This window comes from Marmota monax, unplaced genomic scaffold (genome assembly GCF_021218885.2).
Source record: "Marmota monax isolate L192 unplaced genomic scaffold, Marmota_monax_Labrador192_F-V1.1 WCK01_AAM20220418_F8-fsc00007, whole genome shotgun sequence".
Taxonomy (NCBI): domain Eukaryota; kingdom Metazoa; phylum Chordata; class Mammalia; order Rodentia; family Sciuridae; genus Marmota; species Marmota monax.
The window spans coordinates 1,097,838-1,110,997 of NW_026692781.1; the positions used below are offsets into that span (position 1 = coordinate 1,097,838).

General features: G+C 36.1%; 1 protein-coding gene across 5 annotated transcripts in view; it reads left to right on the plus strand.

Moving 5' to 3' along the window:
* Csrnp3 (cysteine and serine rich nuclear protein 3) overlaps positions 1 to 12,955 on the plus strand; it is a 197,568-nt gene extending 184,613 nt beyond the window's left edge. For all 5 annotated transcript variants that reach the window (XM_046447402.2, XM_058580143.1, XM_058580144.1 and 2 more), the window contains one exon: positions 2,191 to 12,955. In XM_046447402.2, coding sequence (XP_046303358.1) covers positions 2,191 to 3,240 — 1,050 coding nt within the window. In that variant the 3' untranslated portion in view covers positions 3,241 to 12,955. The remainder of the gene's footprint in view (positions 1 to 2,190) is intronic.
* The last annotated feature ends 205 nt before the right edge of the window (positions 12,956 to 13,160 follow it).

Genomic DNA, 13,160 nt, shown 5'->3' on the forward strand with positions numbered 1-13,160 from the left:
TAGTTCAGGGAATGAGAAATGTTAATTCCAGGACATTTGCAAAGTGCTTATGTATATATGAAATACAATGTAAAGGTAACTCAGATGGTAGAGATTTTTTCCTCTTGGATTCATTGATTCCACCAGCTTATTCTGGAAACTATTGGCATCCTAATATTTGAGTTTATATTTTCTGATCTATGTATGGGGTGTGAAGTGAATGATGGATTAAAGGTGGTGTGGACTAGTGCAAGCATGACTAGACTATTTTTGCTATTTGTCGATTATAGGAAAGTGTCCAGCCAGGTTAACTCTCTGTGCTGTTTTTTCATCTTTAAAATGAATGGGCTGGACTATGTTAGGTTGGCCAACTATCAACTCACAGACCAAATCCAGCCAAACACATGTTTTCATAAACAAAGTTTATTGGAACACTGCCAGTTTATTTGTTTATTTACCCTATTATTTATGACTAATTTCAAGCTTCTGCTGCAGAACTGAGTAGTAGCACAGAGACCATATGGCCAAGAAAGACTAAAATATTTAAACTCTTGCCCTTTGTAGGGAAAGAAAAGTTATTACAGTTACTCCCAGCTGTTAAGGTTTTTTTTTAGCAAAACAACAACAACAACAAAAAGTGTTCAAGTATCCCTATACTGCAAGATTGGTTAGAGGAATATAGGGGGGAAACCTAAAGAGAGATTTTTTTTTTTTTGGCAACTTGGGAATACAGCAGTGAAAAGCCTATTTTACTCCTAAGAAGAGCCTAAAATTTAAGTTTATATAAGTGTTGGAAAATATCCCCTACCAATCTCACCTAGTTGATTACACTTCTAAAAACTTAAAGGTTAAAACTAATTAAAAGTGGGAGAAAAGGTTTACAACCTCTGAACTAGATAATTCTCAGGTCCCATTTATCTCTAACATCATTGGTGGTCTGTGGTTAGTTGCTATTATTTTATGCAGCCACAGCTTTTTCAATAAAGAGAGTCCTTCCTGCAAGTAAAATAGAACAGTTCCCCTTAAATGAATATAGCTTAGGATGGATCCACAGAAAAGAGGTTCATAAGAAAATGGCTACAGATTCTGCCACTGACATTTGCTACTGCTTTTCATTGGGACTGAGATAACTACACTAACTTGGCAATCTCCTCTGTAGCATAGTATATTCCCTGTATTTGGATAAGATGGGAAGCAGAGCAAGCTTTTTTCTTGTCTGTACTTTGGTTTGCACACAGGTTGATTTGTAGAGTCTGAGACAGTTGGCAAATATCTTAGGAGTACCTATGCGTTTCCCAGATTTCCACTTTACCACCTGAGTAAAGAGGTCAGTCCAAAATCCTTGGTTAATGCAATCACTCTTTCCTTAGAGCCCATCACTCAAGTAATTCTGAGATACTGATGTAACGTACATACGTTACATCAAAAAGCCTGTAGTCTGACGGAGTGGGAAAGAAAAGGGGAGAACAGGACCTAAACACATTTGCCAGTGTGTATACCCACTGCATCTTTGCAGTATGCTCACATTCACCCATGCATCAAGTTGAACCAATGAGAATGAATTATAATACTGCATGATGCTAAGTGGTGTCAACCTGGACATCTTTGAGAGTGAGCAAAGGGAAAAGAATATAGGTAGCATGAGGAACATCATGTAGGTTAAATTAAAGATAGCCGGTGGGGGCTGGGGATATAGCTCAGTTGGTAGAGTAATTGCCTGGCATGCACAAGGCCCTGGGTTTAATCCCAGCACTATGAAAAAAAAAATAGCAGGTGGGAAGAAGTACTATAAGTTTGTGTGTTTAAAATTGGTAGGTGACCCGGAATCCAGCAGGAAAAAAAAGGGAGATTATAGGAAGAATAGAAGCATTGAAAAATGAGAGCAAAATTAAAGGCATAAAGAGAAAAGAAATGTAGGGAATGGAGAAAGAAGTAAAGAAGGCACTGGAGGTGATAAGATCAAAGAAATAAAAATGCCCACATATACCAAATTTCTACTTTTATCTTAAATATAGGTTTAGAAACTACTTAACTCTTTATGATTTAAGACTTCACTTCCCCTTCTCATATTTATTTGCAGTTTTATTAGTATTTGCTCTGACATAGTGGAATTAAGTGGATTACTTAATTCAAAGGGGTTGCTGGAAGGAACCAAATTTTTATTTGGCTTGTAATAGTTCCATGGTGCTAATCTGTGTTCTTCCTTCTAAGGTGGATCGTATGTCTTTCCCGTGTGGCTGCACTAAAGAAGGTTGTAGTAACACAGCAGGTAGAATTGAATTTAATCCTATCCGTGTCCGGACTCACTTTTTGCACACAATAATGAAACTTGAACTGGAGAAAAACCGAGAGCAGCAAATCCCCACGCTGAACGGCTGCCACGGTGAGATAAGTGCTCACAGTAGTTCCATGGGCCCTGTCGCTCACTCCGTAGAATATTCTATCGCAGAAAATTTTGAGATTGAAACTGAACCCCAGGCTGCAGTGCTGCACCTGCAGTCTGCAGAGGAATTAGATTGCCAAGCGGAGGAAGACGAAGAGGAGGAGGATGGGAGCAGCTTTTGCAGTGGAGTCACCGATTCCAGCACCCAAAGCCTGGCACCTAGCGAGTCAGACGAGGAGGAGGAGGAGGAGGAAGAGGAGGAGGAGGAAGATGACGACGATGATAAAGGAGACGGCTTCGTGGAAGGTCTGGGCACTCATGCTGAAGTGGTCCCTCTTCCTTCGGTCCTTTGTTATTCCGATGGCACTGCTGTTCACGAAAGCCACGCAAAAAATGCTTCTTTTTATGCCAACTCTTCAACTCTGTATTACCAAATCGATAGCCACATTCCAGGAACTGCTAACCAGATCGCTGAGAACTACTCAGAACGAGATACTGTCAAAAACGGTACCCTTTCGCTGGTGCCTTACACCATGACCCCAGAGCAATTCGTTGACTATGCCCGACAAGCGGAAGAGGCCTATGGTGCCTCCCACTACCCAGCTGCCAACCCCTCTGTAATCGTTTGCTGCTCCTCTTCCGAAAATGATAGCGGCGTGCCCTGCAATAGCTTATATCCCGAACACAGGTCTAATCATCCTCAAGTGGAATTTCACTCATACTTAAAAGGCCCTTCCCAGGAAGGGTTTGTCCCCACCTTGAATGGTGATAGTCACCTTTCGGAGCATCCTGCTGAAAATTCTTTGAGCCTTGCAGAAAAGAGCAGATTGCACGAAGAGTGTATCAAATCTCCCGTGGTTGAGACTGTCCCTGTTTAGTAGAGCTTAAATTATTCTATTCCAGGACCAACTCTTCTCCTATTTAAGGCACTGTATTTAATTGGATTTCCTGGGCTCATCGTTGTTTAAACTGAAGACCAAGAAAACTTGGACTGTGATTAATCTTCCAGACTGTATTTTGTTTTCTCCTTTCTAGCTACATGACTGTGGCATTGCACAAATACAGTCACTATGGGGATTTTAAGATTTCAGACTATTTTGATAGAAAATGCTAAATTTTAAAAATGCATATCTCACAGTTGCCTACCTGTCAAACTGTGTGAAACCTGCCAAGCTGTGCAGAACAGAGCTCCAAGTTTTGGATTATCGGGCCTGTGCAAGATTGTTAACTGAGACTGGAAAATAATAAGATTTAGAGTCCTAATTTTCGATATATCTGAAGATGATGGTGACTTTTTAATGTAAAAGTAATTATTGTAAGAAAAAAATTTTAATTGTTTCATGTGTATTTTATTTATGGTAGTTCAGAAGTCATGTTTTGATGAAAAGGGACAGCAGCATGTTCATTCAAGCTGAAGATGCATAGCTAGCGCCACAGAGCATGCCCACGTGGATTGCATCTGGAATCCACTCACGTTTTTATGATCCTGACTCATCAGATTTGCAAATACTTTCTTAAGGGTGAAATAGGCCTATTTTTGCTATTTTGGACAAATAAATGAGTCTATATGTGCAGGTCCTTACACAGTTTTCTCTAACGTTCAGAGTTAGGACAATCCTCTGGTGAGGGTCCAGTTCACTGCCCTCCCTCAGCTGACTCCTAAGACGGAGGTAGAAGGAATTGCCTTTCTTTTCTAAACAGCATCATCTTGTTTCTTAGCTTGGACAGCACCTTTAAACTCTACCATCCCCTACATCAAAATGCACTTTAGTGCCCCTTCACGATCCCTCGTGTGGGGTGGGGACTGAGAACTCTTTGAAACGAAAAAAAAAAAATTAAGTTAAAAAAAAATCTGTAAGTATTCTAAGGTTCATACAATTAATATAGAGGAATCTTCCAATGATACTTATGAAGGAAAATGGCTTATTTTCCTTCACCACTCTGAGGACCTAACTTGGTAAATGCAGAGAAGGCTGAGTAAAGGTGGAAGAGACACAGCCTCAGCAAACCAGCCTTTTCTACAGTGCGATCCATCCATCTCTACAGAATAAGTGTATAGTGGGACTTCCATTTAGCAATTAGCTGATCGAAGGGGGGCCTCTACCCAAACACTCAACTAGGCCTTACTTTTCTGAAGCATTTTGATTTGACTTGCCTGGGACACTTAGCAGAACAGTTCAGAATGCATTGCCTAACTCTCTGATTACCTCATATTCTCTTATTCAAGGGAATAGATAGAAATAAGACATGCACTCCCCTCCTGCAGATTATCTGCACTTGGTTCATCGGAGGACTTCTAGGAAACCCTTTTCCTGTAAATCAATTTAGGTAACTAAATAGCGTGTTCTGCTTTTTTTTTCCCCCAATGCAATATGATTATGATAGACCTGCTTCACATTTTTGACCTTCTATTGTTATATCATTTCACATGATTTATGACTATTTGAAATGTGGACATGCCTTGCTATCCAGTGATTGCATCACTACTTTTTTTTTATGTCTTTTAGAGTTGAGTATTTAGAAATATGAATAGAAATATATTGTAGAACTCAGTTTCTTAAAATTTTATTTAATTGAACTTTAAAAATGCTTGATCTAGAGAAAGTCCTCCAAATGGAAATTTTTCTATGAGAACTTGATGTGGGGAAAACATGTTTACTTGGCAGCTCTTCCACAACGCAGTTGGTTCCTACCCCTTCCCTACCCCCACCACTGGGCTATTTATAACCATTATCATTAACCTTGAAGGAGCTTTGGGTTTGTTCTGGTATAGGTAGCAGTAATGAAGGCAGGAAGGTTCCATTTGAATGATTAGCCAGGGTTAATCAGATGGGGTGGGGGTGCTCAAATCTTGGTGGTATATCCTGAGTTATCTTCAAGGTTACAGTTTTTTAGTGATTGATTTTTAATTTTTTCCCCCTACTGATACAATCTAAAGAGCACAGGCCCAAAGAGAAAATGACAAGAGGCTATTGTTTCTTCATACAAACACATAAAAGAAGTATGTGTTCCATGTTTACTGGACCATTAAAAGCTCTGGAAATGTCTACATGTGAAGCACGCTGAGGTTATTCTTAAAACACTGGAGTATGGGAAAGTGAGAAAAAGCCACCTCTGGCTGGGGCAAAATCGAAGGGTAGGATGATAATCCAATTTCTGAATATTTTACCTTCAATTCAGCTGTATTTTTGCAAGAAGGTTTTTTGGGGTTTTGTTTGGTACTAGGGATTGAAACCAGGATGCTTTAATACTGAGCTATATCCCCAGCTCTTTTTATTTCTTTTTTAGTTTGAGACAGGGCCTTGCAGAATTTCTGAGGGGCTCACTAAATTGCTATGCTGGCCTTGAACTGGCTATCCTCCTGACTCAGCCTCCCTAGTTGCTGGGATTATAGGCATGTACCTTTGTGCCCAGCAAAAGGTTGCTTTTTTAATTTTTGGCTGGATCTATGTTTTGTAGCTTTGTTCCCAAAGGATGCCTACAAGAAAGAGCTTTTTTCTTCTGTCTGTTCAGTTGGTGTACAAAGTAACTGCCCTACTAAGAAGAATTATCGCTCCAACCATGACAACTTCAATTCTGAATTTCCACACACCTAAACAACCCCTAAATATTTTCCACAAACTACATACACAGGTTATATATTTTAAAAAATAATAAGTCCTATATTCTCTCACGCCCACACACCAAACACAAGCTTACCACACACTAGAGAATAGCAGATTTTAGGAAAGGATCAGTATTGGGTACTCAATTTTCCAAACCTAAAATCTGAAATGGTTTTTATGATCTTAAGATGTGGTCTATTAAAAAAAAGAATAATTTTTAAAACTGTAGTTTGAAATTATTAGATCAAAATTGCAAATACTACTAATGATGGAATCATTTTATTGTTACTTCCTTTCCCAGAAAAGCTGAAAGGGAGCACAGTGTTCCCATCTGAAAATTTTTCCCCAATAATAGCCCTTCTGTTCAATAAAAAACTGCTCATATACCAGGAAAGTGCTATGGTTATTCTAAACCTTTAGAAGTGGGTATCAAGTCAGATGCAGCCAGTTGGGATACTTAAGATCTTTGTACCACACACAATAACCTGACCTTCAGCTGTTGTATCACTCCATAATATACCTAACCAAATAAATGAGAGTTTTTGACACACAGCTCTTACTCATTCACTTTCTATTGCAAACCTTCCTGCTCCACACCCTGTTGTTTTAGCTTCAGTCTTATACCTTTAAATGGGGCTTAATTCCCAGTTATAATCCAGGTCAAACTGATTTGCGAGTCAAGTGTTTGGAGCAACTTGCACATGTCCTTTGTCATCCTTGATTTCTTTTTGGAGAAGAAAGTCAAAGAAAATTTTACTTAAGTTTTTCTCATTCCTTGATCCCCAATCATTAAGACATTGATAAAACCCATTTGTCTCATGTCTTTTGTTTGGTTGAATAATATAGTTACTTGTTGAAGGTCTTTTCTTTGTGATGAAATTAGATTTTTCTAATTTTTCCAGCCACATATAAAATGTGAAACTACTAATTCTTCAAGTGATAAAATCTTCACAAACATATATGTTACAGTGTAATCATATATGTTACACACTCCAGGTGACACTGTTCAGAAATTAATCAAGTAGCAAAGAGATTGTTGTTATGTCCTTTGAAATTTTTACACTCTAGTAGATGACTTCTAGGCAAAATCTGGCTTAGTTTTCATTAAGCAGAAAAATATATCATGATTTATTTCCTATAGATTAATAAATTGGTTTTAGATTTTTAAATATATTTTCAAATATATATTATTGGTCTTGATATTCAGAATTTATTAAAATCCACTTTTTCAACAAACATTTATTCAATACCTGTTATGTTAGAGCAATAGTCCTTGTTAGTAAAAATACTGGGGGGTGAGGAGCCATACGTTCTAAGAGTGATGAAGGGTGAAATGAATTAGTCAAGTCTATGCAAATTATTTTAATATGAGTTTATAGCATGTTATTAAAAAAAGTCCAATTATATGCAAACTGCAACTAAAAGAATGCTTCTTTTTTCTTAAATTAATGGAACTCACTAGATCTTCTTTCCTTTTCCCCATCTGCAATTGGTAAATTATATGTGGACTTTGCTAGAACCAAAATCCTAGAAAGAGATTTTGGCAAATTGCTTCTTTGGTGTAGACTATATCAGTGATGCTAAGTTTATACCTGTAAAATCCCTACCACACACTTTCAAAGGGGTTTAATTCCTGCATAATCCAGCAAACATGTCAGGAAATTTTTGAAACAAAATGTGAAGCATAGTCACTCTTACTTCTTTATAAATAGGCTATCAAAACAGGCTCCTGTTCCAAATTCCAAAGGCATTGCCTGAAGCAGGTAGAAAAAGGAAGTCATAAGATACCCCTCACTTTTAGTTTGGAGTTACAAACCCCAAATGAGCAGGTGGAAGACTGACATCCTCAGAAGTCAACAGAACTTCTGTTTTTAAAAGGTGTTTTGAATCCCTTTGTTTCTCAAATATAACTTCATAACATAACTGTAAGATGTCATATGCTTCTTATTCTCTCAAAGACAGTTTAGTCCTTGTCACTGGATAAAATACCAAGATTAATTGAGAAGTACCTTTATGCTTTCAAAAGCAAGCCTTCACTGTGATTTGACATTGGAGTTATTTGTGGTATTTTTACCACAACCAACACCAGAAGTTTTTCGCCTTGAGCACTCTAGTTCTGATACAATTTTGCAACTTCTGATTGCATTCTTTTTCTGAGATCTGCTCATTTGTGCTGGAGTAACTTAGAAACTTAAGCCAAAAAAAAACCACAGCTTGGCACATACAGCACATCTCACAAATGTTTTCTGTGGCATTAAATAATATAATTGACTTCATTAATTGAATACCAGCAATTTGAAATCTCACAAGAGTTATAGAAGTGTCAGGAAGTGGGTGAGGAATGGAGTCTAAGTCTAATAGTTAGTGATGTCACTTAGAAACTATAAAAAGGTTTCAGCAGGGCCAGGCTAGGTCTTATGACACCAGAAAGTTCACAAGTAACAGGTGATCTGAAACCTAGAAGATCTAGTTATGACATGGCCTTCCTCTTAGTGCACTTGGTCCTTATGTCTGCTGATCAACATCCACATTGATTATATAAACCATATTTATTTAATTTGATGCTTTAGGTAATAAAAACAGATCTACACAATTGTAAAGAAACCATTTTTAAAGAAATTTAAACATTAAAAAGACTGATGAATGACTTATTGTCAAAAGTGTGGATATCTAGAAATAAAGAAGCTCTTTGGTATTTTACCTGCCAAAAATATAAATTCAATGTCACTTTTAGAATAGTCATTTTAAACTGTACTTTGGACTTCTCTTTTGGTTTTTCAAGCTAGACCATGAGACCCACTTCCTCAACAATGCAGTTGGTTTCTTATCTTATGGAAAATTCAAAACAAAAATGTGATATCACCTGGTTGCTAGCTGTTGATCAGTCCTGGGGCTAGTTTGTCTACATACTGACTGGAATTCTATTCTGAGAGTGGTGAGTCAGAATGATGGGAATCAGGAGAGTATATGTAACCAGATTCAAAGCCTAATCCAGTGTTTATTTTCAGTTTATCTTTTTATATGTGGATTTAAAAATATATTATTAATGTACAACCTGGAATTTTAGAAATTCTGATACTTGTTACATCCATGGGAAATGAAATAATTTCAAAGATTTAAGTCACATTGTTAGTGATTTCCTTTCCCTTGTGATAAACGTATCATTACACAGGACAATTGTTTTTTATTTAATCCTCTATGCTTGTTTATAATTCAAGAAAAGTCAACTCTACTGTCATTTTATTGATCACAAAAATTTCTGGCAGGACTACAATTTCAAAGGAATCTGACAGATTTTACTTTAGGGTAGCATTTGTATTCAACATGCTCATAAGGTAATTCTTCCCTGCATTATACCGTACCATGTGGATTTTAAAGTCCATTCAGTAATTCTGATTCTAGAGTCATGTGTAAGGTCATTTAAATATATTTAAGATAATGTAAATTAACTAGATTTAGGAGGAGGCAAATTTACAGTAAAAATTAGCCTTGCTTTTATCTAAGCTAATTCATATGACTTGATTTAATGACTTTAGTTGCAATTTTGGTGTAGTTTCACATTTAAATATTTCTTTCTCTGTTGATTTCTTATTCAGTGGTTTTATCAAACTTCGAATTATCTTAAAAAGGCATTTATTAGTGAGTATTTGGAAAAAACTGACTTGGAAATGATTCTTTAAAATTATCTAGAGCTGGGGCTGTAGCTCAGTGGCAGACCACTTGCCTAGCATGTGTGAGGCACTGGGTTCGATCCTTAGCACCACATAAAAAAATAAGTAAGTAAAATAAAGACATTCTGTCCATCTACAACTAAATTTGTTTTTTAATTATCTGGGAACTTCTATGTCCAGGGATCTACATCACCTCCTACTGCTACACTGAGTAAGATTAGCCACCTCTTGTCTGGGTTATGCCCTCCTAATGTAGTATTATTGTTGTCTCTATATATGAGAAACACACACACACACACACAAAAGCCAGTTTGAAAATAATAGCTTTGTACCCCATTTTATCCAATTTTATTTTGCTCTTCCTTTTTCATATTGCCCATTGAGCTTTCCCCTTCGCCTTCAGAAAATAACCAGTTTTGAAAAGATCTGTGTGTATTTTGCAAGCTTATTTAAATATGGAAGAAAAGGAAGGGACGAAATCCAAATCTGAATTCTCCTAAAGAGGAAAAACGTAAATATCTACTCTAGGAAATAAATGATTGACTATTTTCATTCTTTTGATATCATGTTTAACTTTGAGTGATTTAATGATATCAAAGATATCTAAACTTGAAAGATTTTTAAATTTAACAATTGGGAAAGTCACTTTGTTTGTATCACAATCAAACAGGGTCCACTGCCAAAGGTTACTGTCTGAAATATAATTTATTAGGTACTAGTCATGCCAAATGGTTGTCTCAGAAGGGTTTAATCTTTTAAGATAGTCACAATGGCTAACTGTGTGTGAATAATGAAAAGTTTGAGATTCTTCAGTATTCTTCAGATTTTATAGTCCTGAGACAAGGAGAGATCTCCAGAGGTCATTTGGCTCATCCATCTACCCCCAGGAGGACTGTCACTCAGGCATGCCCAACAGGATAGATACCCATCTATTCTTAACATCTCTGGGGAAGGTGGTTTCCTTAGCAACACAATCCAGCTCTTTTAGGTTTTTTCACAATAAGAAAATATCTTGGCTAGTCTTTGTGGGCTAGGCACCTGGCAACAGTTGTGGTAATTTGGGCTATTGTAGCAAGAGATTCAAAGAAAGTTGGTTTGATAAGTATTTGATTTGATAAGTATTACATATGATGGTTTCATTAATTTAAGAAATCAGATGTTTTAAAAAAGATGTAGGCACTAAAACAATACCAGTAATGTGATCTGCATTTGACAAATATAGTTACACATTTATTTCTGTTTGTATTTTTTTTAAATTGCTGTTATTTCTGGAAGTAATGTTAAGAAAGGTGACTATTCAAATCCCCAGTGACAAACAGAACCTGAATCAAGTGACTCAACTTTTAAAATGCTCAACTTTCTGAGAAGTTACGATTATTTTTTTTTAAAGTAAGCCTTCTTATGTTCTTGCTTCTAAATAAGTATCTTCTCATTAATCTTTCCTTAACCTAAAATGACAAATAAGAATCTAAAGTTTTTCTACTCCTCTTGGAGAAGATGTGACTAGCTGTGAAGAATCTAATCTAGAATAAAATGACTCCAGAGAGTTACTCAGCCACCATTTGATCCCAGCCTTTGTACTCGTGTTACTTAAACAATGACTGCTTACTTTCTCAGGGATCAGGAAAATGATTTAAAAATTTGTCATCTTGACAGAGTCTGAAAATAAAGGGAGGAGTCCTAGGGGATGGTGATTTTTTTCTGATTAAATCACTTGACCCAAGTACTCCTTGCAGCTTTCAGAACCTTTTCTGATTGCTCAGAGTTGACTCCAACTCAGAAGCAGAACTAACCAGAAGATAAGGAGCACCCCTGAAATCAATGGTTTCTTTCTCCATGGGATTTTTTTCAACCTAGGTACAGCTACTTATCTCCTCCAACTCAGATGCTCTTGGGAAATGACAGCCACATAAGTGTGGTTGCTCCCCACAAATAACATTATGGGGATTTACCCTTTAAAAAAAAATGCTGTAGAATGCTCATGTAAAATTTGGCCCATGTTTTAATTGACTCTAGGCAACTCTATGGAAATAAGTCCGAGGCGTAGTTTGTGAAACATGTTTCAAAAGTGTTTGATGTATAATAAATGCTAGACATTTACAGTACAGAAATAGTAAATAAAAATAAAAATAAAAAAAATTAAACCTGTAGATTACAACTCTGTTCTTAAGAACCTCAGCCTTTATTGTGTCTTAGTAAAGTTGATCTGCTTTCTTTTTAGTTTATTGCATTTCTGGTGTAATAGCCTCTTAAGATAGAACTATTAATACATATGTACTGGTTAATGCCTGTTAATGCAGAAAATGGCACTTTGTTATTTTAATGTATTTCCCTCAATGTCACAGGGTATATCAATTTGATAAGAAAGGTCATTTGATTTTGGTCAAAAATACATTTCCCCATTAAAACGTATATATATAATTGGTTGCATAGATAAATATCACCTTTTGCAGTGTCTTGATCATACTCTTAGACTTCAACTGTGTCTCCATTTTCCAGCAGCCATAGAAATTTGATACCTTTGCAAATTCTGGTGAAATCTAGTGAGCTCAATGTATTGGTAGATTAAAGGATCCAAAGGATTTTGGGGTTTATTCTTTGTCTATGTTGAACCATTCAGATCTTAGAAATGGTCCTTACACAAGGGAAGTCTTTTAAAGGTATTTTTTAATGTTTTTTTTTATTTGTTTGATGCTAGGAAAAAAACAATGTAACTTTAAAAACTCAGAAAAGCCACTGTGCTATCCATTATATTTTGATGTTATAAGTAGTTTTATCTTTTCATTGACTTTTTATTATTAATTAACATCCTTAGAACCTCAGTAGATATTTAATTACTGCTGTGTTCCATCTAGTGAATTATAAAGGTTGAAAGGGAAGAGAACCCAACTACAATCCATATATACAGTTATTTTACACTAAGATGTCATGTTGTGTGTCACAGGTTCTAGATTGATTTCTCTTGTGTATAAGTTATAACATCAAAGATGCCAAAGGGTATATAAAATAAGCTACAATAATGTTCAACAAGATTTAACTTGGACCTTATGTTGTAATAATTTATTCATATTAGCTGTAGTCTTCTGTATTTATATTTTCAGTATTTATTATGAATGACATAGAAATTCGTGTATTTATTGTGGCTTTTTATTGCAGTGTGTATATATATAAATATATATTACAAATAAGCATTTTTAAGTCTTATTCTTAAGTTTCTTCTATTAGTGGCACTTGTATTATGCTGTACTTTTTATTATATATTGTACAATATCTTGTCCATTTGTTTGCAGCAGAGTAAAACCAGTTTCTAAGTTGTATCTACTGTAGCATTTTTGTCGTATTTTTTTGTAAACCTCTGTTCTTTTGTCTTGAGCTGCAATCTCTTATGTCCTCTGCCACAGTGCAAACAAGGATATCTCCTTTCCTGTGTCTAACAGATAACATTTTTGAAAAGTTGCCTGTGAAGCCAGTTTCTGCGAAATGGCTCATTACATTATCATTTCAAAGATGTGTTAACTTTAC